This window comes from Pavona decussata, unplaced genomic scaffold (assembly GCF_977016875.1).
Source record: "Pavona decussata unplaced genomic scaffold, jaPavDecu1.1 SCAFFOLD_37, whole genome shotgun sequence".
Classification (NCBI taxonomy): Eukaryota; Metazoa; Cnidaria; class Anthozoa; order Scleractinia; family Agariciidae; genus Pavona; species Pavona decussata.
Genome location: NW_028145459.1, coordinates 720,454 through 743,964, shown reverse-complemented (window position 1 = coordinate 743,964; position 23,511 = coordinate 720,454). Strand labels below are relative to the sequence as shown.

Here is a 23,511-nt window from a genome sequence, read left to right as displayed (position 1 = left end):
AAACGCAACATCGGGCCCGGTAAAGTTTCCCGATAACGGCCCCGATAAGTTATCGGGGGCCCCTTTCTCGAAAGTCCCGGTAACTTCCGGGCCCGATAACTTATCGGGGCCGTTATCGGGAAACTTTATCGGGCCCGATGTTGCGTTTCTCGAAATTTCCCGGCAACCTCCTAGACAAACCATAAAGTGCTAGAATGAAATTTCTGCTAAAAAAGAAAAAAAAAAAAAGAAAGAAAGAAAGAAATTTGTCGTTTTCCTACCCGCTTATGCATTCATGGGAAAATTTTTTTTTTTTTTTTGCCCAAAGATAGTCATAAATGTATACTCGAAGATTTCGAGAATGTTATGAGCGAATAGCTACAAATGTTTGCAGTATGCAGTTTTTGTAAAACATTTTTAAGAATGATCTCCAGAGTAGTAGAGCTGTAACTGAGTATACCTCGGGCAGACAGTGACTGCCACTACTAGACGGCAATTAAAATTACCTGGTTTAAGTCAACCCCAGCTCTTTGTAAATACACGTACAGTCGACTCCTGATAACTCGAACCCTCGCTAACTCGAACCTCGCGGTACCTCGAACCAATTTTCCTTTCCTTTCAAGCTATTTTCTATATAATTTTACCCTCTATAACTCGAACCTCGCGCTACCTCGAACCAATTTTCGTTTCCTTTCAGGTCATTTTCTATATAATTTTACCCTCGACAACTCGAACTCCCGATAACTCGAACCTTTTTCAATTCCCCTTAAAGGTTCGAGTTATCGGGAGTCGATTGTATTTCCATTTTTATCGACTATTTTCAACAATTTGAACTTTTAATGTCGGTTATTGATTACACTAGAAATGTTTTATTGTAAATAGCTCTACAGTAAGTATAGGTTTTTTATATGACGCAATTTGTTTTGTTTCCTTTTAGAGGGCCGCAAGTTTGTCAGTAATTTTAGTTACTGTTACCCTCTTGTAAAGGCTTACCCTACCTTACTCAAGTTTCCAAGAAACGTAAAATGAGGAAATCGTCACAAAATCCGGAAGCGTCTCATTGTATTACAACAAGATTTGTTTTATACAGTGTAATGGAACGTTTTTATGACCTCGGCTATGTATTGTATACGCTAATGATTACTATTATTATTCAGTTTTTAAATAAAGGCAAAAGGAGCTCTCATCTCAGATTATTTTAATTTACAATACAGTTCAAGAAATACACAACAAAGAAAAAAAAACTAAAATAAAGACGCAAATCGCAGATACAAACAGGGACGCAGCAACAGTGCCAGGCAATAACTGCGGACCCGAAACACATGAAATAAGTTACGATTACATGAATTAAATGCATTAAGATGAGCAAGGAAGATTATGTCAACAAACGAACTATAGCAGAAACCATTGCCGATTCGTGGGCCTCCATTTTTTTCCGATTTACAGATACCTTTATTTGTCGCCCTAGACTCCGCAATTTCTCTGTTCAAGACCTCGTACTAGCTGAGCGCAGTTTGAGTAAAAACATCGCCAAAGATTAGTTTGAAATGAGGGCTTCCTGCCATAAGGGGCTTAAGGATGGCGGTTTATGGAACTCAAATCACCTCAAACTACAGCTATTAACTCTTTTTCATTTATTTTCCATCATTCATATTCCTTTGATCGGTTCATGATTAGTTTATCAACTCACCACTAAAATCTTTTAAATAAAAAAGCGAAAGGAAAAAGTTTGCATTATAATCTCCACTTGGATTAAGCTCGTCAAGGAAGGATTTAATTTGTTCGTGCTTTTCTGGGTCGACATCTTGGCTTCACACCGCGCCATTCCCCGTTGTTGCATGTTAGTTCTCTTGATCCAACCAGTCGATAATTCCTTTTGCAACTGAACCGGACAGTTTCACCATGTCTGAAGTCATTTCCTGTCCGTCTGCCGTGTCGTGGAGCTCCAGGGTTAGAACACGGCGCTGCAAAACAAACGAGATAAAAAAGAAAATGTATGTTAATAATTCAACGTAGTGAATTATATTACATTACAGAGAACTCCCTGAAGGGATCATTATTTTATTCTGAAGTAAAAAAACTCTTTCGCCTAAGAAAAACACAAAAAGCTGGTTCTATCAAAATGTATTAGAGGGTGCCAAAAGCAAATCACCGTTCATTTTTAAGTTAAAGATATTAATTAACAGTAACCTCTTGAAATTTTTTCTAAAATGAGAAACGTAGCAGGTAACTTGCTAACCTAAACATCTTGGAAGAGCTCTGCTCCAGTTTCCATCTATTTTGCAAAAGATTCTTGAAACGCCATCACGTTTGTAATTAGCATTGCAAGTGAATTCCACAGAGCCGCCGTAAAAGAAACCGACTCGAACATTCCTGACACTGTGCATAGGTTTACCTGGATCACCACAGTCAATCACTGCATAAAAGAAAATGAATCAATATACAGTAATGTAACAGCGCAATTGTTTTAGGGTTTAGAGGGAGTTATTTTTTAAAGGTTAGAGGTGTTGCGTTGCCAGGTTATTCCCACGCAGGGTATCAAACCGTTATCAGAGGTACTACATTCCCTCAATGAAATAAATTCCTCGTGAAAGCGCCGTCCCCCTCAACAAACCAGTGCCACTCTTGTATAAACGCCCTTCTATGGCACCTCCTCTTGAGTAAGCGTCGCTTCCCCTCCCACTATATTTTTTGGCGTTGGATTGATTAGTAATGAGATAACGATAGTTGACTATATTGTTGGTTGTGTTTATCACTCTTCATCTTGTACAGTCATTGGTTTTTCAGCATCAAAATGAATTGCTGTTGACTGCATGATTACAATACAAAACACAGAATTTTTTCTTCCACATGGCATCTGCGTAGAATTTCCAAGGCCATGGAATTGGATTAGGGTTTATAGCAACCATGGCCTGGAAACTTTCCTGTCCAAGAGTTGACTTACTAACGAGCAGGTTGCATTAACATGAGTTCTCAACTGACGTACGTTTACACGAAGGCTGCTGTCCGCTCCACAGTCTACTCGCCAAGCATGTCCTTGTAGCTGATCCCACCAGTTTGAATTCCCTCCCTATGCAGCGGAAAGTAACTTGGCCGTTCAGGAATGTCGACGTCTCTGAAATCTTTTCTGCATTTGAAGGTGTGGGTAATGTACCACAGTTTACCGCTATACAACAGAAATAAGAATTGGTGTCAAAGAAAGGCTGTGGCCCCGGGATTTGTATAACATGAGCAACTCTATCAGATACAGAGATCTGTGATGGGGAACGTAGCATCCAACAATTACCCCCATAACTTTAATAAAGCTTTCTCCAGGGTGAAACAGATGCATTTATCATGGGACTCGATTTTTAACAGTCAGATACAAACACAGCCAAAGAATAATGTGTATGCTTAAACCATTATCGTGTTTCAAAAAAGGTTTGTACTTTATTATATCTCTCAGTTAGTACGCGCGGTGAGATTGGTCAATTTTACGACCCGCTCACTTCAACTAGTTTCCTTTCCAGCGCGCCCAAAGATATAATAAATATCTTATTAATCTCGTTTTCTCGGTCTGTCCTGCAACTTACGGGTCCTCACTTTTTCCCGTTTATTACTAACGATTGTCATATAGCGTTTCCGAGTCTTTGACAGGAGGCCGCACTTCAAAGTGTGGCCAGAATAGTTTATTTGGAGATGCATCATCTGTTATTGCCAAAGATGCAAAAGTTCTTTCGTCGTGAGGTGTTTGGTTAGTAATATTTATCTTCCACACCATTGTGAAGATAGCAAAATCATGCGGAGAAAAGATTACATAACAACCTCAAAAAGGCTTACTTGTGCATTGAGGTAGTGTCCCAGTCCATGTCTGGTTAGCTTGACAGACACGCTTCTGTGATCCAACAAGTGTGTAGCCTTGATTACAAGAGTACTCCACACTGCTGTTATATGTAAACATGTAGCTGTTAAGTCGGCCATTTACAAGGGTGCCTGGGTGTCCACATGATTTAGCTAAAAGATACGAGAAATATCATTAGAAAATGTTACTTAGAAGACATAACATCGAGCGAAGTTTGATGATATTAACGACGACAGCAGCTGCGACGAGAAGACATTTATCAAACAGTTTGTACAGTTAATATTATCCGTTTAATTCATTATATCTGAAGGAATGGCCAAAACAATACCAACCATTACATCTGAAACTCAGTCTGGACCACACTCCATTCCTGCAACGCCTAATGGAAAAACCTGATGGCGAGAAACCAAGATTGCACTTGTAATATATTCTGTCACCATCGTTGAACCACACTTTCTGAGCTTGTGAATCCAACATGCGTGCATTCATCGGGACAGGAGGCTTTCGACAACTGGAAGGCGATGGCCCTGGTATGAAGAAACAATGAAAATTTATGTGTTTAAATTCATTGTAGTTCTAACTACAAGTCCGATGATGACGAACGTATGGATGCTAAAATAGAACCACATAGGGCGCGCAGCGTAAGTTATGCGATCCGAAGAAACTATGAAAGAAAACTACTGAGTTAAAAAAATTAGCGATAAAATATAAAACTCTTATAGACAATCTAAAGCTCCCTAATACTAAAACTACATTGAGCTCCTCTGCTATTCCTGCAAGGAAAGTCAATTGACGGTAGCTTTGAAAGTTCTCAATATGTTGAGAGAACTCGAGATGGTAGCCTTCTGCATCCTTCTCAATACGTCATAACCCCTGCTGCCAAAGAGCTTCCTCATTATCAGGTCTACATCTCTTGACCATCCCCCCAGCACGTCAATGATGGTGTTACATAGTTCAACGTCATAGCCAGGGTACTGCTTCGTCAGCTCGAATCGCAGTGGCCCGTACTTGACCGTCTTCTCCTCAGACTTCTTTTCCCGATGCTCCATCCACGGACAGGACATATCCACAGCCCACACCTTTTTATTCTTGTGGTCCACAAATCGGGCGTCCTCATCCCAAAACACTAATGCCCCAGATGACTCATAGAATGGTTTGGGCACTGCACACGAGCACCAGGGTGGGACTGAATCAATTAGCCTCAGATTCCTCGTCATCTTGAAGAAGAGGACTTTCAGTGCTGCGTTGTATCTTTCTAGGTATTTATACTGCGCCAGAGCAGAGCACCCTGCTAGCACATGCGCTAGCGTCTCAGGAGATTTCCCACACAGTCTACAAGTGACGTCACCCTGTTCTGATCCTGTTTTGTGGACTGTGTTACACCTAAGTTGGCGTTAGCTGCTCGTACAACTCCACTACCCCAGCGATGGTATGGGTAGGAGCACAGGTCCAATCACGCAACCAAGCAAGGCATCCACTCTGATTTAACTCGCTGTCCTCCACCTAGCCTGCAAGAACCGTCCGTGCCACTTCTCCTCTTTGATCTCCTCTTTCAGCTTCTCCATATCTGCCTTCTTGAAGGGGTTCTTTCACCTTTGGCCCTTTAATCTCCGTCTCAGGATCGCTCACAATTATTATTATTATTCTAACTATTATTATTATTATTATTATTATTATTATTATTATTATTATTATTATTTATTATTATTATTATTATTATTATTTTTTATGATTATTATTATTATTATTATTAAAAAGGGAAAATAATTTCCCCAACAGAGCGATGAGGCATCGGAACCTATCGTTTGCAGTCTGTTGCAAAATACGGAGCACTTCTCTTTTGGCATCACGTGAAACGGTGCGCAGCGACACCGCAAACTACAATCGGAAAAAGGGAAAAGGCGATACCGGGAAATGTTCACGACTATGGCGATGACAATGACATGTTTAATGCTAATGCCAATGGAAGTGATATTGAAAATTGGTAATACTGTTTGTATCGTACATTTTAGTTGAAAAGGCCAGATTTGATGGCCAGTGCGCCTTTCAAACCACTGCACACAGACATCATATGCAATAAGGCTATTAGGCATAGCTTCCTATTGGTAATAAAGGGGGGATTCTGCCGGTGGGACTTGTTGACTTTTTCGGAAATTTATCTGGAAACAGTTTGATGTGGCTCGTTAGTGTTCATTCACTTTGATGTTACAATGCTCGCTTCTTCAGAAAATAGAAAACCCATTTTTAATTGAAGAAATATTACTTTTCTAGCAGAACCTTTTATGTTTTTAGCTCATATTAGTGTTGTTGTAGTGGTTTTAATTACTATTCGTCCAATTTTAGCATTTTGGGGTACTCCAGAAAACCAAGATGGCCAATCAAGGGTTAAGGTAGGGTTATGTTTCTAAAGAGTTTACTTTCGTTTCAAGCTTAACAGCACGCTGAGAAGCCGAATTCAGCAATTGTAGATTTGTAAACTCCACACTTAGCTCAGATTATTGCTGTATATTATAGATAACCAGCTCAGCTACCGGGAAGGGTCTGTTTGATTTCTAATTTAAATAAAAATTGGCCTTTACTTCCTTGAGGCGATAGATTCACGAATGCTCGTTTTGCCGTTTCACGGACCACGTGAAGTCTTTTAGCAGAGACATCACAAACTACTACCGGAAAATAAAAATAAATAAATAAATAAATAAATAAATAAATAGGAATTTCAGTGGAATCCACGGGGTGGCTCTTCTCTCCACTGTTTCCAGGTCGAATTGGAATTTGGAAATGTTGGTTTTTGTGGAGGGAGGAAAACCGGAGAACCCGGAGAAAAACCCTCGCAGCAGGAACGAGAACCAGCAACAAACTCAACCCACATATGACACCGAGACCGGGAATCGAACCCGGGCCACATTGGTGGGAGGCGAGTGCTCTCACCACTGCGCCATCCCTACTCCTTCTCGGAAAATATGGAAAATGGTGAAAAATCGTCATCATTTTCTGCGTTTGCCGTAGCCTTTTTGGTGCTTTATACGGACAAAAGTCAAACAAATCTCATTCACAGAAATGCAACAGCCTTAATAAGCCGGTCTCCTTGTTTCAGTATTGCAAGTATTCAGAGTTCAAATTATGTTTTTTTTGTTATCCCGTGGCACTGTCAACATTACATTCTCTCCGTCTGCAATCCGCGTTGAGGAAAAAACAAAAGACTTTAAAAGAATAACCTGCAATAAAATTGCTTCCATATAGCTCAAGCTGTTGTCGTTAATCATATATTTTTATCACCTTCACAAGAAGGTTTCGGCGTGTTCCATTTTCCATCGACACACTCGCTGAGACTGGAGCCACGTAGGGTAAAACCTCCTTTACAAAAGAACTGAATCATGCCGAGGTGTTGGTGACTCTCGCCAAATACAAAACCATTAGCTGGTGGAACGGGAGCTGGACATGGAGCTGAAAGGCAAATGAGAATAACTCTTTGTCGTCAAACTCACAATTCCCAGACTCACAATGCATTCAAACATATTGAAAGTCTTTTAATTAGCAATTCTGTTAAGCTGGGCGAATTAGATCGGTTTAAGCTTAGCTGATCGGAGTCTTCAGAATAACTTCACTTTTATAAGTAAGTAAGTAATTTATTTAGTGTCAAATACACAGGGGGTGGTCTCCCAGTCCCCCGAGCCACAGGCTCATGATATAAGTGTTTGACATCTAATAGCTCCTAGTAGCATCCGTTTTCATTTTATGGTTATTTGTAAGGACTAAGAAGGAATGGTTCAACAAGTATTAAGAAAACGAAAATATGATTGTAACTCGTTTCCAGCTACACAGCAACAATAACAACAATTTATTTGTACCAAGAAAAGAAAGAAATTACAATTAATAATTTTTTTTTGAACAAGAAAGTTGGTAGCAGAAAATCCGAAATAACTATGACCAGCTAAACCAATCGGGTGCCCCTTAAATTAGTTTATATTTAATTTGTTTGGTAAGGTAAAATTACAGGAATTACACCTGTAGTTCCTTTGAAAAAATGGTCCACCCCATTCGGGACGTACCTCTACAGACGGGCGGAGGCGCGTTCCATCTTCCATTAAGACACGTGATATTGGACGAGCCATCCAAGAAGTATTGGTCGTCACATACATATGTGACGGTACCTCCTTCGGAATAATCACTTCCACTGTAAAATCCGTCGGTTATATTGGCTGGGTCCGGACAGGTAACTAAACACATAAAACAATACATAAAATCGTTAATAAACATAAACAAATCAACAAGATATAAGAACGTATTGATAAATGCTAATTAACCTGTGAGGTTTGAGCTTCATATTTGCATTTTGAAAACAAAATAGAGGAATGCACGGAAGTGTTTAAATAAGCCTGAATAGGACGCAAGGCCAAAACAACAATCCCTAACATCTTTAAAGGGGCAGTTTTATTTTCGACAGGCCTAGGATTGTCCGTATTTGTCCGTATGTGCGTATTTGTGTTTCCGAATTAAAGTAAGGAGGGAGATCCCATATCTTGTAGATTACAATTTCAATTAAAGAGCGTTAATTACATTAAATTGTACCAGAAACAGAGTTTTCGAAAAGTGGAATTCTCAGCAAAATGAAAGCAAAAGGGAAGGTAACCAAGAAATAAAGGTACAATGATGTTTATAAGTGGGTAAAATTTAAGAGGATGACTTTAGATTAGAATGGGTTTGTTGAACTTTACCTCTACATATTGGCACCTGTCCCACCCACTGTCCGTCCACACATGTTATGACAGGGTCCCCCTCCAGCAGGTACTGAGCGTTACATGAGTAGGTCACGTTTTTTCCGATGCTAAAATCAATACCGTCATGTGAACCGTGCACAAGCCGCGGTGGACTGGGACAAACAGCTGAAAAAAGGAACGCGACATTTTTTTATTTAAAAAATTTAATTACGTTTAATTGCGATGTCGGTTTTTAATGGCAATGGGTAATGGTGATAGCGACGGCGATGGAGACGGGGTTGGCGTCGGGTTGGCATTTGCTTTGGTGTTGGCGTTGGCGTTGGCAATGGCACTGACAGTGGAAATGGCAATGACAATAGCATTGCTATTGGTAAAAGGTAATGGTAATGAAAACTGCCTTTGGAAACACTTAAGCGACGTTGCACAGAGTTAAGAGATTTTGAACAGAGTGAACGTTTAAATTAACAGTTTTGTCCAACTCTTCAGGCGAGAGTATTGTGGGTGTTGCTTTTTTATCTGACTGAACGCAATACCAACGATGATAACATTTTTTCATTTGCGTTCAGTTACCACCAATGGGTAACACATCAGCATGTAATCATATCCGCTTTCTCTTGTATTTATGGTGAATATAAAACAACAATTCTTGTAATCCGCCGATCGACGCTGATCGAAAATATCGTAGGACCGAAAACGACCAACCCTATGAGATTTATTTATGAATTACGGTGCTAACAGCGCAATAGTCACGTGCCAAGCCAAAAAAGAGAATTTTGGACGGATGGCCTAATAGCCTATTCGCTAATTCTACATATTTCATTTTTTCATTACCTTTATGACACTCTGGAATTCTGTCATTCCACTGACCATTGACACAGCGTAAGAAGCGTGATCCCATCAACTTGTAACCTCCGTTACAAGAAAACTCGATGGTGCCCTCGTTATCAAAGTTGCCACGTAATATGACTCCGTTATTCATCCGTGTGGGAATCTTGCAAATAGCTAGAAAAAAGTAAACAGGCCACAGTAAAGGTTGATTTTTATTTGACTGTAATAGGTGTTCGGTAGCGCATTGGACGTGTTTTAATAGACGAAGTGGTGAGACGACATCTGTGGTACAAGGGTCACCATCACTTGGATAAAAACGTAATGCTAGCAGCAATTAACTATTTACAATATAATATGAATATTACTGTTACTCGAATCGCTCGTGTTTATCAAGATACCGTGAAACCCTACCATTACCTTTGCATACGGGAACTTGATCACTCCATCTTCCATCCTGGCACGTGATACTGCTAATACCTGTTAGCTTGAAGCCAAGCTGGCATACGAACCTCACTTTCCTTCCGTGACGGAAATCGCTTCCTATTTTTAGACCATTTTGTGGAGTACCAGGATTACCGCATGGCCCTGAAGCATGAAATCTGTGATTTATTTGCATTGCGTAAGCCATCAAACCCGGCACTGAAGAAATTAACTCTGAGGAAAGTATTTGATCTTACAGTGCAAGCTATTCTTACTTACGTTTGCACTGAGGTAAAGCTGAACTCCAGATTCCACCTCGACACTCAATCGTCCTACTACCAACCAATGTGTAACCATTAATACACGTGAAGTTCACAGTTTTGGCATCTTCAAAATTGTCGCCTTTCCTTGATCCATGACGTGGAATTCCAGGGTCTTTACAGAGTGCTACGAATCATACAACAGAACATCAAGGTTAAATCTGAATCAAATTTTGTTATGTGTTTTCCATGTCAATTGAATTAGCGGTTGATGCCGTTTGATTTGGATTAAAATAACGGTAGTTTTATCGCCGCAGTAACTTGCTTTCTCACTGTTAATGGTTCTCATTGTATAGACAAACTGACCAATTTACCAAAAAAGTCGGATTGCAACACACAAATTATTTTTGACAGGCGACCATGGATTCGTTGACCTATCACGTCGATAACCGGAAAATCGATATCATCTAGTGAGGATGCACAATTTACTTGACCTCTGTGAGCAGTTGAACCGTCAGGCAATATCACCACAAACAGTCCCCAACTGTACTATCACAATTTGACTACTTGTGACTATGCGGCATGGTTATTCCCAAACCTACGAGAGCATTGTTATGCATACTTTCGCCTTGTAATCCGTTTTAAGTTTGTAAACAGTTTACATTCGTTTAAAACTACAAAAAAATCTGCAGAAATTGCTTCAAGGTACTAAATTAATTCATGACTTGTAAAATCCACATTATGCGTTAGCTATTGTTGAACGTGTTCTGTGTCTTCTTTTTGTTTTTGTTTGTTTGTTTGTTTGTTTATCTACGGAGGGACCTTTACAAGAATTGGTGAGTGTCGATTGCTTCCGGAGGTAGCTCGACGAAAGCTCTATTCACCGGCGATTGTTCCACAATACATTGCCTTTCATATATCCCGGAAGTGAAAGCGACACAGTTAGGAAAATAGTCCAATGATTCAGTGACAAATTATTCTCGTTTATATGAAAAGTATGAAAGTCCGTCTCTAAAACAACAGTTAGTTACAAATTGGAACAAACGTAAGGCGCGAGATAAGAACAAACGTCGTCTTTACCTGTGCAAACTGGAATTGTATCGTTCCATATGCCATCAATACACGTAGTGCTGGTAGCCCCACTCAGCTTAAAATCAGGTTGGCAAACAAATATCACTCTCTTTCCGTGTTGGAAATCATTGCCTCTTCTGAAACCGTTTGGTGGAGCACCAGGATCGCAGACTTAGAAATGCAGACTTAGAAATTACTTAATAGAATTTCTACCCACCATTCATATCTTTGCAATTCTTTTGGTTTGTTGGTTGGAGGGTTTGTTTAGGTTTTCTTTTTTTCAAAGATAGTGGCATGAGTGAGATTAGCGTTGAGGAAAACACATGAAAGTTTATTTAATTATTTATTTATTTATTTATTTATTTATCTACCTATTTATTAACTGATATTTTACATGGAAGCTCTTTTATTACATCCTTCTAAGAATGTGTTAAAGAAATTTTACAGTGCCGGTTATTTTCACTTACCTTTGCACTGAGGTAAAGCTGAACTCCAAATTCCACTGCGACACTCGATCATGCTACTACCAACCAATGTGTATCCATTATTACACGTGAAGTTCACGGTTTTGCCATCTTCAAAATTGTTGCCTTTTCTTGCTCCGTGTTGTGGAATTCCAGGGTCTTTACAGAGTGCTAATAATATCATACAACAGAATATCAAGGTTAAATCTGAATCAAATTTTGTTTAGATGATTTCCGATGTCAATTGAATGAGCGGTTGGTGCCGTTTGACTTGGATAAAAGAACAGTACTTTTATTCCCACAGTAACATGATTCTCACTTCAAATGGTTCTCATTGTATAAGCAAACCGACTAATTTTACCAATAATGACGGATGGACATTGATAAACAAAAGACGGATCGCAACGCACCAATCACGTTTTACAATCTTCACCGCCAATTACATCATGGGTAAAAGGGGAAGTAGCACGCGAATTTGATGTCATTTCAACGCCCCAAAATGTTTGTTTGTCGAAAGAATAAATTTATTAATTAAGTGAAATAAAACTGTCGATAAGTGCCTCTGGCCAGAGACAGTAGGTCGGATTAGATTGAAACTTGAAAAATGTTAGGCTAACGTTTTACAAGTTCTCTCATTTTTGTTTCCAAAATACGCTAGAACAGATCAGGATTGTTCCTGTCACGAATTGAGTTCATTTCTTTCCTCTCGTTGTTCTAGAATTATTTTGTAGCTAAGTGTTGGTCTTATTTCACCATTTATTACAAAAGAGGTCAAAAACCCCATGACACTTCAGATTTAACTGAAGGACGACCAAGAACATGGTGAATTCGTTAACCAATCAGATCCATAACCAGAGACTTAATATCATCTACTGACGATCCACGTTTTACTTGCCTTCTGTGAGAAGTCGAAACGTCAAACAATGTCACAACAAACCGTCCTCACCCGGACTATTATAATTCACCTAGTATTGACTAACATGGTTATTCCCACACCTACTAGAGGGTTATTTTGCATACTTTCGCCCAGTAATCCGTCTTCAGTTTCCAAAGAGTTTGCATTCGTTTAAAACTTCAATACACCCAAAGAAATTGATTCAAGGAACGCACAGCTTGTTCACGGAGTGACATTTACAAGAATTGGTAAGTGCTGATTGCTTCAGGCGATGGCTTGACGAAAGCAGAAAAAGAGTCCAATAATTCAATGAAACATAGTTCTCATTTTTATGAAAGGATTGAGAGTGCTTCTCTAAAACAGCGGCAAGTTACATATTGGAACAGACGTAAGGCGCGAGATAAGAACAAACGTCGTCTTTACCTGTGCAAACTGGAGTTGTATCGTTCCATATTCCATCATTACACGTGATGCTGGTAACTCCAGTCAGTTTAAAATCAGATTGACAAACAAATATCACTCTCTTTCCGTGTTGGAAATCATTGCCTCTTCTGAAACCGTTTGGTGGAGCACCAGGATCGGCGCAATTCTCTGTTGCGGTTAACCAGAACAACAAGTTTGGTGTTGGTCTCTGGGTACTCAACTGCAAAACACTCCAACATGCTTAGTACAGAATTAGAAATTACTTAATAGAATTTCTACCCACTATTTTAAATGTCTTTGCAGTTCTTTTGGTTTGTTGGTTGGAGGGTTTGTTTGGGTTTGCTTTTTTTCAAAGATGGTGGCATGGGTGAGATCAGCATTGAGGAAAACACATGAAAGTTTATTTAACTATTTAGTTAATTATTTATTTATTTATTTATTTATTTATTTATTTATTCATTTATTTATTTACTGATATTTTACACGGCAGCTCTTTCATTACATCTCTTCAAGGATGTGTTGAAGAAATCTTACAGTGCCGGTTATTTTCACTTACCTTTGCACTGAGGTAAAGCTGAACTCCAAATTCCACTGCGACACTCGATCATGCTGCTACCAACCAATGTGTATCCATTATTGCACGTAAAGTTCACAGTTTTGCCATCTTCAAAATGATCGCCTTTTCTTGCTCCGTGTTGTGGAATTCCAGGATTTTTACAGAGTGCTAAAAATAATACAACAATTTTTTGTTATCGCAGCCACATTAGCGGTTGTAGTTTGATTTGCATTAAAAAAAACGGTACTTTTATCCCAACACACACTAACATCGTTCTCACTGTAAATGGTTACAAACTACTTATTCAGTACATCAAAAGGACAGAGGAACACTGGATAGAGAAACTGACTAATTGTACCAACAAGAGGCGGACTAGCCTCCCACGCACGCCTGTATGAGTCCCCTAAAAACGACTGCGTGGGAGGCTAGATGGACGGACCGGCGAACGATGACCAAACCGATTAATCTTAACAACAATACAATTTGACATGCAAAACACGGGTGGAAACGTACCAATATCTTTTTGGGCAATCTTCAGTGAAAAATTTTTTTTCTAATTGATGTTAAAGATTCGAGAGTGCTTTTCTAAAACAACAGTTAAATACAGATTGGAACAAAAGTAGGCGCGAGATAAGCACAAACGTCGTCTTTACCTGTGCAAACTGGTATTGTATCGCTCCATATTCCACCATTACACGTAATGCTGTTAACCCCGCTCAGCTTAAAATCAGGTTGGCAAACAAATATCACTCTCTTTCCGTGCTGAAAATCATTGCCCCTTCTGAGACCGTTTGGTGGAGCACCAGGATCGGCGCAGTTCTCTGTTGTGGTTAACCAGAATGAAAAGAATGTACCAAGTATACCAAGTATATTCACAAATGTCCTGAACTGCGACCGTCTCTTTGTTTCTCAAAAGCAAGCGGAACGCAGTAATGCAAAAATCGAGGACCGCAGCGCAGCCTTCTGCTGTGAGTGGCAAGGCACGAGGCTAGCATCATTCTGCTTGCAACTCAACGATTACACCGTTTTTCAATTCCCACGTCAAAGGAAAGTATCTTAGCCCGTTCCAATCTTTCAGATAATGAGGCGCTATGCAAAGAAAATAGGCCATTTCCGAGTTGCTGTGAAACTCATTATGAAAGCGAGGCTAAGTGTAAAGTTTTTATTGTGAAAATAAGTTTTCATTCATATGCAAGTAAGACTAATTTTCATATGAAAAGCTTTTGCACTTAGCCTTGCTTTCGGAAATGGCCTATTGGCATGCGAATTCGTAATGTTTTTCGTCATCTTCATTTGCACGCATGGCAAATTATTCTCGCCGCTGCCCACATCTATTTCAAGTACTCAAAGGTATCAATAATATTCAAGAAGCGAAACAAGGGACATTATTACCGTGACGAAAGTTCGGAAATGTGATCTGAAAATTAGGCAGATTCTTGCAAAGAATTTATCCAAGAATTGTTAATCATTTGAAGTAAAGTAATATATCAAACACGAGACAGTGTTTCATCACATATCAAACACCGAGAAGAGAGTTGGAAATACGACGCGTAGAGGAGTTTTTTTTGACGAACTTCGAGGTTTTTGAAATTGAGATGAAACACTGTGACGAGTGTTTGATATAACTTCCCAAATAAACTGATTTTGGAGGGGAAAACGAGGAGTTTTTCATCAAATATCCAAACACGTCACGGTGCATAATTTCCTTTGTCTTTAGCTTTTGAATTATTAAGGGTTTGAGAAAAGCTATATCAAATACCGTAAAGGTTGTTTCACCTGATTGCAACTTCGTAATATCAACTTCTCAGTGTTTGGAAATCAGATGAAACACTCTTTCTCGTGTTTGACATATTACTTGGAACAATGTTCTGAGACGAAAAAAGTTAATGTTGATTAAAAAATCTCCACTTACGTTTACAGTGCGGCGGAGCTGAGGTCCATTCTCCTTCCAGACAGCTTATTGAACGGTTCCCTACCAAAGTATATCCTACATTACATGAAAAGCTTACTCGTTTTCCATGTTGAAATTTGTCACCTCTTCTAGCTCCGTTAGTTGGAGCTCCAGGGTCTTTGCACAATTCTAAAGAAATAGAAAGAAGAATTAAAATGTGTTCCCAACCTCGATCCCAAGTTATGAAATACCCTGGGAACGAGGTTGAAGTGTTCCTGAAATTTATATCCGGCAAGTTGTTAGATGTGTATGAGCGGATGTAAGAAGGAGAAGCATTATAACTTCATAAAACTAACAGAATATGAAAATGCCTTAGATATCAAATTTGTGTCGCGTACTTAAGCAAGTCCTTCCATTTCCAACGGAGTCCGCTTTACATGTGCACGTGTATGAACCAAGGGTATTGTTGCATACAGCGGTTGGGTGGCAGTCGGATATGCCTGTTGTACATTCATCAACATCTGCCGAGAAAAAATAAACAGGAATAACGTCAACAATAGTTACCCCAAATACAGCAGTATTGCCAGATGACTATCGCCATTGTGCTTCTTTGTCAAACAAAAAGAGGATCAATTTTCATCAATTATTTCAAATTTGTCCGCTATTCTGCCAATTAAAAAGAGATCTCTTATCCCAGTGATGTTTTTTTTTGTCTTGGCAAGAGAGAAGAGTACATTACAACCTATCGACTACGATGGCCTGACCATATTCAGTATACTGTTCTGTTGCTAATTGTGTGCACTACTAATGTTCTCCTGCTAGAGCGAAGCAAAATTTTCTTTCCATGCAGATGCATGTGCAAAGTTAAACACTCATAAATGCAATTCGGCTGATGAAATGTCGGCATAAATGTTTCGCATTTAAGTGCTAATGGGGGTGTCTTTTTTCTGAAGTAGACAAATAGTGCTCGGTCAGGTTTCTGAACATGCTATAATGCCATCTTCATACCTTTACACAGGGGTGAGCTTGAATTCCACTTCCCATCGTTGCATGTAATGCTTGATGGTCCTTCCATTTTGAATCCAGAGTCACAAGCGAACTTTACGCGCGCACCATGCCGATTGACAGGTCTAAAATCGAGAACCTGGCCATTTGAAGGAACAGAAGTGTCTGGGCAAGGGGCTGAAGTTTAAAGAACATGGAAAAAAATCAAGATTTCATCGTCAAACTGAAACGGTCTCTTAAACGGTTCTGTCACGGAAATTTTGCTATTTGTTGGCCAAAAGGGATAAATATTTGACTAAGAGCCACTTCTCCTAGAGCGCCGGGAAGAAAATATGAAACCATTTTTCCAAGCAAGAATAAATTATAATCACTTTTTCGCCATACTTCCAAGATATATAGGAGGAACTTGAAAAAATTGGCCAATTCTTTTTCAAGTTGCAATCCATTTCCATCCGAACCATCCACAGAAGAGATGAATGATACTAGTTTCTTTGCACTAATAGGATTATTGTTAACAGAAATGAACCATTATTTTGACGCTTACATCCACAAATATGTTTTTTTTTGGCCCATTTAAACTGACACAAAATAGGTGACAATGCCCTTAGAACATGTTCAGTGTTGTCACCTGAAATACCTATCCAGAGTATTGACGCCTAAACCTCACCTTTGCATTTTGGCGCATCCTTATTCCACTTTCCAGCCACACAGCGTAGAACAAGTGGACCAACTAGCTTGTAATTTTGCTGACATCTAAAAGCTACAGTCTGGCCATCAAGGAAACTATGGCCAATTCTGCTGCCATTCACTGGCGTGCCAGGATCGGGACAAACAGCTAAAAGTTAAATTATAGTTTTTTAGAATCCTATTACAATTTGCAAATACAATCAAATCTGGCATTAACAAAACAACACTTTGAATTGGAAGGAATGCCCATTATATTACGATGCACAGGGCATTTGCGATGATATAACTAAAGGTGTCATCCCTAGTCTGAAAGGACGCGAGGGTGGGTCGCGTCTGCTTTCTTCTTCTTCTTCTTCTTCTTCTTCTTCTTCTTCTTCTTCTTCTTCTTCTTCTTCTTCTTCTTCTTCTTCTTCTTCTTCTTCTTCTTCTTCTTCTTCTTCTTCTTCTTCTTCTTCTTCATCTTGATCCCAGAGTAAGGGTATTTTTGTGTTCTATGTGCTTGGTAATGGATGCTCGTATTTTTGACACTCACGGTACTTATAAACAATTCTACTTAAGCTTGGTCTTGTTAAGTGTAAGACATTTCTGAAATGACCTTGCATAAACCAGCTTTCTCTTCCATTTTCTGTGACCAGTAACTAAGTAATATAACTAAGTAATAGACACTAAGTAATATATTTTAAGATTTACTGTAGCTCTGCCATTGATTTTGGTCCCATAGGAATACCTTGTTCTAATTACTTAACTGAGGGAGCCCATTCCTTATAAGCCCGGTGGCTTCTCTTGGGCTTCCTCGCCATTAGTGTTTAAATAATAATTATTTACATTTGTACACTTTTTTTATCGCAAAACAATAAGCTGAACTGAACTAAACCACTTCATGTATTACCTAAGGATAGCTACCTGAAGGTGGTATACAAATTGATGAAAGTAGAAATAATTGATAACTATTAATAGCTAGTAATAATCAAAGATTAGGAGGTGCGTTCGATGACCTCGATCCCAGGCTCTCTCTAGTTTGTCAAGTTGGTGATGATATCTTCCGCCCCCGCAAAATCTGCGTGGGATGCCATATACTCGTCCCAAGAACCATTCATTCACTGAATCAACGTTGGGTGTCCCATACAATCTCGACTCCAAACAGTATTAGAAGTGGGTTCTTACTACGTCGAACGCAATAAACATACTCCTGGTGATAAATGGATTCAGATAACACATTTCAAGACCATACCTTTGCAGCGAGGAACGGGATGACTCCATTTTCCATTGATACACACCGCATTCGCACTTCCGGTTAGCTGAAATCCCGGAAGACATGTGAAGGAGATTCGCTTGTTGTGTTCAAACTCGTTTCCATGTCTAGCTCCGTTTTGAGGTGAGGCTGGTTCCTTACAGTAGGCTGGAAAAGAAAGAAACATCAATTCATTCCTAAATGATCGCTGCGTTTCCTTTACCGCTCGGGATTTTGTGAGAAAAGAGACTTTTACGAAACCAAAACCGACTATTAAACTTAATTCAGCCTTTAGCTCCAAGTGGGGCTTAGGGTATGAAAGCTTTCGTATGAATACCTCAGATGTCATTTAGAGTGTCACCCAACTTAAAGAGAAAACAGATCCTCATATCCAAGGAATCAAACTCCGTCTACTTAATGAGTGTCTACTTTAGAAAGATCTAATATGAAATTGCATTGTTTGTCTGTAGATATTATTATTTGGAACAGAGATAATTTGTTCTATATGTGATAAGCTTGGCCTGACTGTTAATAAAAAACGTTCCATTAATCATTTAGATGATACCTTTGCAAACAGGAAGGACAGAGCTCCATTTTCCATCATGACATGTCATCGATCGACTTCCCATCAAGCTGTATTTAGACAGACACATAAACGTCACCTGGTGTCCATGTCCAAAATTAGACCCTATTCTCCGGCCGTGCTTTGGCGTGCCAGGATCGGAACAGGTAGCTAAAAAAAAGAATGCGAGGTTACTCCAGTTCGAAGGATGACAAAATGTTAAGAAAAAAGATGACAAAGAATTATAACAGTAACAACTACGCGCAACTAATGAATGAATTTTCATTACATTTGACAGATGAGCAAGGTAAATAAGAGCCACAACATTGTTTCCGCTCCGCATCTTTTTGGTGCTCCCAAACAAACTAAAATGTTCATTCATTACAAGGTAATTTGCACTGTAATATCTTAGGTTTGTAGCGTCTATAAATAGTAATGTTGATTATTTTTTAGCTTAATCGTTTAGTCTTAAAGAAGACCCTAGTTTTTATACAATAAAGTTGGCATCCTCATTAAGATTATCACCATTCATTTATTCACGATACCCTGTTAAAATACTAATTGTTCAACTAGGTAATTCCTCTCGAGGTCAACGCCGAGGGCGCAGCCAACCTAGTTGTCTATGCATGGACCTATTATCGTATTTCAGTTGGTTTTTACCGAATTATCCATTAAAATGTAACTAACCATTCGTTACAATGAATGTTGCGCTGCAAGCACTAAAAAGCACAAATGATGGATCTGAGAATTAACTTAGCAGTGTACGTTTTTTTAAAACAAGTGTTAAAGTGAACCTATGAATTTCGTACTGAGCGTTAGCCCAAGTAAAGAAATGGAAGAACGTACAAGGCAAACAAAAAATCATGAACTGTATTCAATATTGCAAACGCTTTTATTTCATGCTCTAAGCTCAAGGACCACCTTAGTTGTCCTAATGTGTGCTCACCAGAAAATGACGTCTCAACGATGTTTAGGCTGAGAAGCAAGTGCATCGTCGTATTAATTTCTGATTACACTATACCTTTACACGTAGGTCTTGTCGCATTCCACTGTCCAGCCACACAAAAGACCGTAGAAGCACCAACCAAATTAAAGTTAGGCTTACACCTGTAAGCGACCATTTGACCATCCCTAAAATCACTCCCAATTCTTCTTCCATTGACTGGAATTCCAGGATTACTACACAGGGCTGAAAAAAACATTACAATTTACACATAACACGATTACGTAGTAATTGGAAGTGTAATACATGAAAACTGCCTGAGAATGAAAGAACGAATAAATGAGAGATCATCACGGTAATGTACACTTTACGAAAGCAGTTCCGTGTCCAAGTTCGCGCGAGTGCTCAGATGGTAGAGCATTGCATTGGTATCTTATCGCAGAGGTCATGGGTTAGATTCCCGTTCAAGTCTTAATTTTTTTTTTCATGCTTTCTTTTTCGGCTTAAATTGGGTACATAACTGCGAAGGTTTCTATTTTTCATCGAAAATGCCTTAGTCAGCACATCTTTTTACAAGCACTAAAGGAAAGGCGAGCAAATGGCAGAGGAAGTAAGTCAAAGACATCATGATGGCGCAATCTGGTAGAAGTATAAACGAAGGTGGCTCCATGTTTAAACATCAAAGGGTCTTTTTTAAAAGCGTGTTAGGACAAACACATTGCAGTTAAAATACTGAAGTGCGTGTTATGTACAAACTTGAAAATCAAGTAAACTAGAATTAATTAATAAACAAGATAAAAAAAATTGATTAACAAACTCTTACATAGAGAAAAATTGGGGCTTACCTATTTACATTTCAACTCCACATCAACAGATGCACGAAAAAAAGCTCTTCCGAATCGATTGCTCTTATGACTGATATTGAAAAAAATCACGCGGTCTTCCTTAAGTCGTATCAAGAATCATGTCTATGTCGGGAATAAATGGTTCTAGCTCATGAGCAGGATTACCAGCTCTTAATCTTGTCCAAACACAGGCATACCTACGCTTGTCATCCAAGGGAGCAAAACCACAAAGTTTCAAATCTGTATTGCGATTGGTACGATTGCAAATAGTAGGGAAATGACAGCATCCCCTAAAATACACCACGAATGCGTAGGACTTGTCTTTAAAACACTAGTAGGTGTAAAAACTACATTTAATAGCGCATTTGCATCATACCTTTACATTCGGGAGTTTTGTAATTCCATTTGCCTTCATTACAAACTATCTGTCGACTTCCCACCAACCAGAAGCCTGGTTTACACGTGAACTGCACATCATTTCCGTCCCTGAAATTCGTGCCAACTCTTTCACCATTTTGAGGGATCCCGGGGTCTGGACACGAGGCTAGAGTAGAACCAAAAAGACCAATTGTTAGTTAAGAACGCTTTTTATTCACAAATTCTTACCTACAGCTCAAAATATTTGCTCAAATAAAATTACTATCCATCAATCCTACTAGAGCGCTTACTATGACTTATGTAGCACATTATAACCCCCCCCCCCCCATCAATTTTCGCGCGATTTTATGTCACGTGGTGCAAATTCACAGGACAGTTATCACGCAATAACCCCCGCCAGCGTCGATATTTGCCCTCCTATTATTTCCATTGAAAAGAAACAAAGCCAGCCGAAAAAAGCCGGCTCAAGAGTTTCACCTTTTCATCTTTATTATTTTACATAGAAGAAAAACAAACTCGTTCGGTAGATGTCTAGTCATGTTTACAGCAAAAAGCTGGTCGCAAATGCTGTTCCGGAAAGTACAAAAATGTCAACAAAACACGATGTCAACGTCTTTGAAGGTGTGGAAAGTTACGAGTAGACTGGTCTCTGTAAAACGCAGACCGGATGGCGGCGGATGGCGGATGGCGGATGGCGGATGGCGGATGGCGGACGGCGGATGATAAAATGCGGATGGAAAAATGCGGACAATAAAATGCAGATGACAAAAAAATTAAAATAATAAATAAATTGATTGATTAATTAATTAATCACAAATTTCCCACAATTTTTCTTTATGTATCGTCGGATCCGAAAAAAAGAAAGCACTTTCATCGAAGAAGACGTACTTTTTGATCGGGATCCATACTTTTCAACTTAACGTCACCACTACAGTCCTTTTTTTCCCCATCTTTATTAGTGACTAACATTTAACAAAAAAAACTACACTACTACCACTACAGTACTTGATCGACACACCACCCTACCCTAAATAGTTGTCAATTTTGCACCGAGCGTTTGTACGTGCACGGCACCTGTACGTAGAAAGGCTTGTTTAATAGCGTAAGTAATAGCTCGAGTGAATGAACCGCGCACCTGGGTTAACCGATGTCTGAGTTGTCGGAAGGCGATGGGGATTTGGGCCAGCCAACTTTTGTTCGGAAGAGGTGAGTTAAGTTAATGAATTGATTAAACTCAATCGATCTTCAACCTTTTTTTAAAGTCAGGCAATTTTTGTTAACCTTTTTTGTGTTCACTGTACATGTATGGTGAAAATGCTGGTCCAGCCCACGATGGTAGGGATTATTTATAGCTTTTGCGTTTTGCAGTCAACCCAGGTCACGCGTGAACGATATTTTTGAAATTTGAACGGAGTTTTGAAATTTACATGTCACTTTAATTGAACTGATTTCAAGAATAACAATATTGTTTCCCAAGTATTTTGAATCTTTTTTTCAGTTAATGCGTCTTTTCCAGAGAAATGTCCAACATTCCATTCACACGTCGGACATTACAAAGAGAAATTCGAATGTTCATTTCATTCTTGGAAATACTTTTCACGCGTGACCTGGGTTGACTGCAATGCATGTTACAAAATTGCGATACGGTAGCATTTTAGTTGTAGCTTTGACCAATGTCTTCCGGCTTCTGTCGAGGTAAATCTTATCATCATTGTTTTACACGGCCACTGAAGGCTTAGCTTACCCCTAGACCCGCACGTAGACAGTATATCGTAAGCAAAATAACTTACTTGATTTGCCGTTTATTTCATTTTTAAACTACATCAAATCTTAACTAATCAAACATTGATTTGTGTTATGAGCTAAAGGTTCTTGTATTGCTTGAAACGCGAGCGAGATATTTCCGTTAAATCGATTTTAAGCGGCGTAAAAACAGCTTTCAGATGTACCCTCGCCTCAAGTCAAGCAAAGCGGTTAGAAAAATTTGTTCCGGCTATTTCCTAGTGCAACTTCATAACATCTAACAAACGGTCAAGCCATAGCGTAAGTCTTTCGGCATGAATCAGTACTTAATTTTCACGTAATTTTTACATAATTTTCTAAAAGAAATTGGGCGTAAGAAATTGTTTATTTATTTATTTATTTATTTATTTATTTATTTATTATTTTAATTTTTTTTGTCATCCGCATTTTTCCATCCGCATTTTATTATCCGCATTTTGTCATCCGCATTTTATCATCCGCCATCCGCCATCCGCCATCCGCCATCCGCCGCCATCCGGTCTGCGTTTTACAGAGACCCGAGTAGACTTTTAGATTTAGTCCTACGCAAACTGAGTCAGTGTGTCAAGTTTTGGTCCAATCACAGTGACAATAAAGTTCCTGTAAACCAATCAAACGTACTTGTTTCCGTCAATCGCGCGCATCCGCCATGAGATCAACACTGGCTTTTGTACGAGCGGTTTTCGCGCGATATAAAAATTAATGAGAGGGTCATAAATAAATAAACCCCTT

The 23,511-nt window shown here is 39.1% G+C and overlaps 1 protein-coding gene across 10 annotated transcripts in view; it reads right to left on the bottom strand.

Moving 5' to 3' along the window:
* LOC146483893 (sushi, von Willebrand factor type A, EGF and pentraxin domain-containing protein 1-like) overlaps window positions 1–23,511 on the bottom strand; it is a 65,978-nt gene that overhangs the window by 36,059 nt on the left and 6,408 nt on the right. For 4 of the 10 annotated variants that reach the window (XM_085105211.1, XM_085105210.1, XM_085105217.1 and 1 more), the window contains 17 exons: window positions 20,996–21,163; window positions 19,853–20,020; window positions 18,835–19,002; window positions 18,270–18,437; window positions 17,019–17,186; window positions 16,355–16,528; window positions 15,745–15,867; window positions 15,368–15,535; window positions 14,109–14,276; window positions 13,456–13,623; window positions 12,900–13,067; window positions 11,585–11,752; window positions 9,784–9,951; window positions 9,370–9,540; window positions 8,536–8,703; window positions 7,870–8,037; window positions 7,097–7,264 (listed from right to left, as the gene is read on the bottom strand). In XM_085105211.1, the coding sequence (XP_084961337.1) occupies window positions 7,097–7,264; window positions 7,870–8,037; window positions 8,536–8,703; window positions 9,370–9,540; window positions 9,784–9,951; window positions 11,585–11,752; window positions 12,900–13,067; window positions 13,456–13,623; window positions 14,109–14,276; window positions 15,368–15,535; window positions 15,745–15,867; window positions 16,355–16,528; window positions 17,019–17,186; window positions 18,270–18,437; window positions 18,835–19,002; window positions 19,853–20,020; window positions 20,996–21,163 (2,820 nt within the window). Of the gene's footprint in view, window positions 1–1,594; window positions 1,944–2,218; window positions 2,396–2,965; window positions 3,146–3,798; window positions 3,973–4,152; window positions 4,348–7,096; window positions 7,265–7,869; window positions 8,038–8,535; window positions 8,704–9,369; window positions 9,541–9,783; window positions 9,952–11,584; window positions 11,753–12,899; window positions 13,068–13,455; window positions 13,624–14,108; window positions 14,277–15,367; window positions 15,536–15,744; window positions 15,868–16,354; window positions 16,529–17,018; window positions 17,187–18,269; window positions 18,438–18,834; window positions 19,003–19,852; window positions 20,021–20,995; window positions 21,164–23,511 lie in introns of those variants that run through there. The other 6 variants (XM_085105218.1, XM_085105215.1, XM_085105216.1 and 3 more) reach the window with 5 other exon arrangements.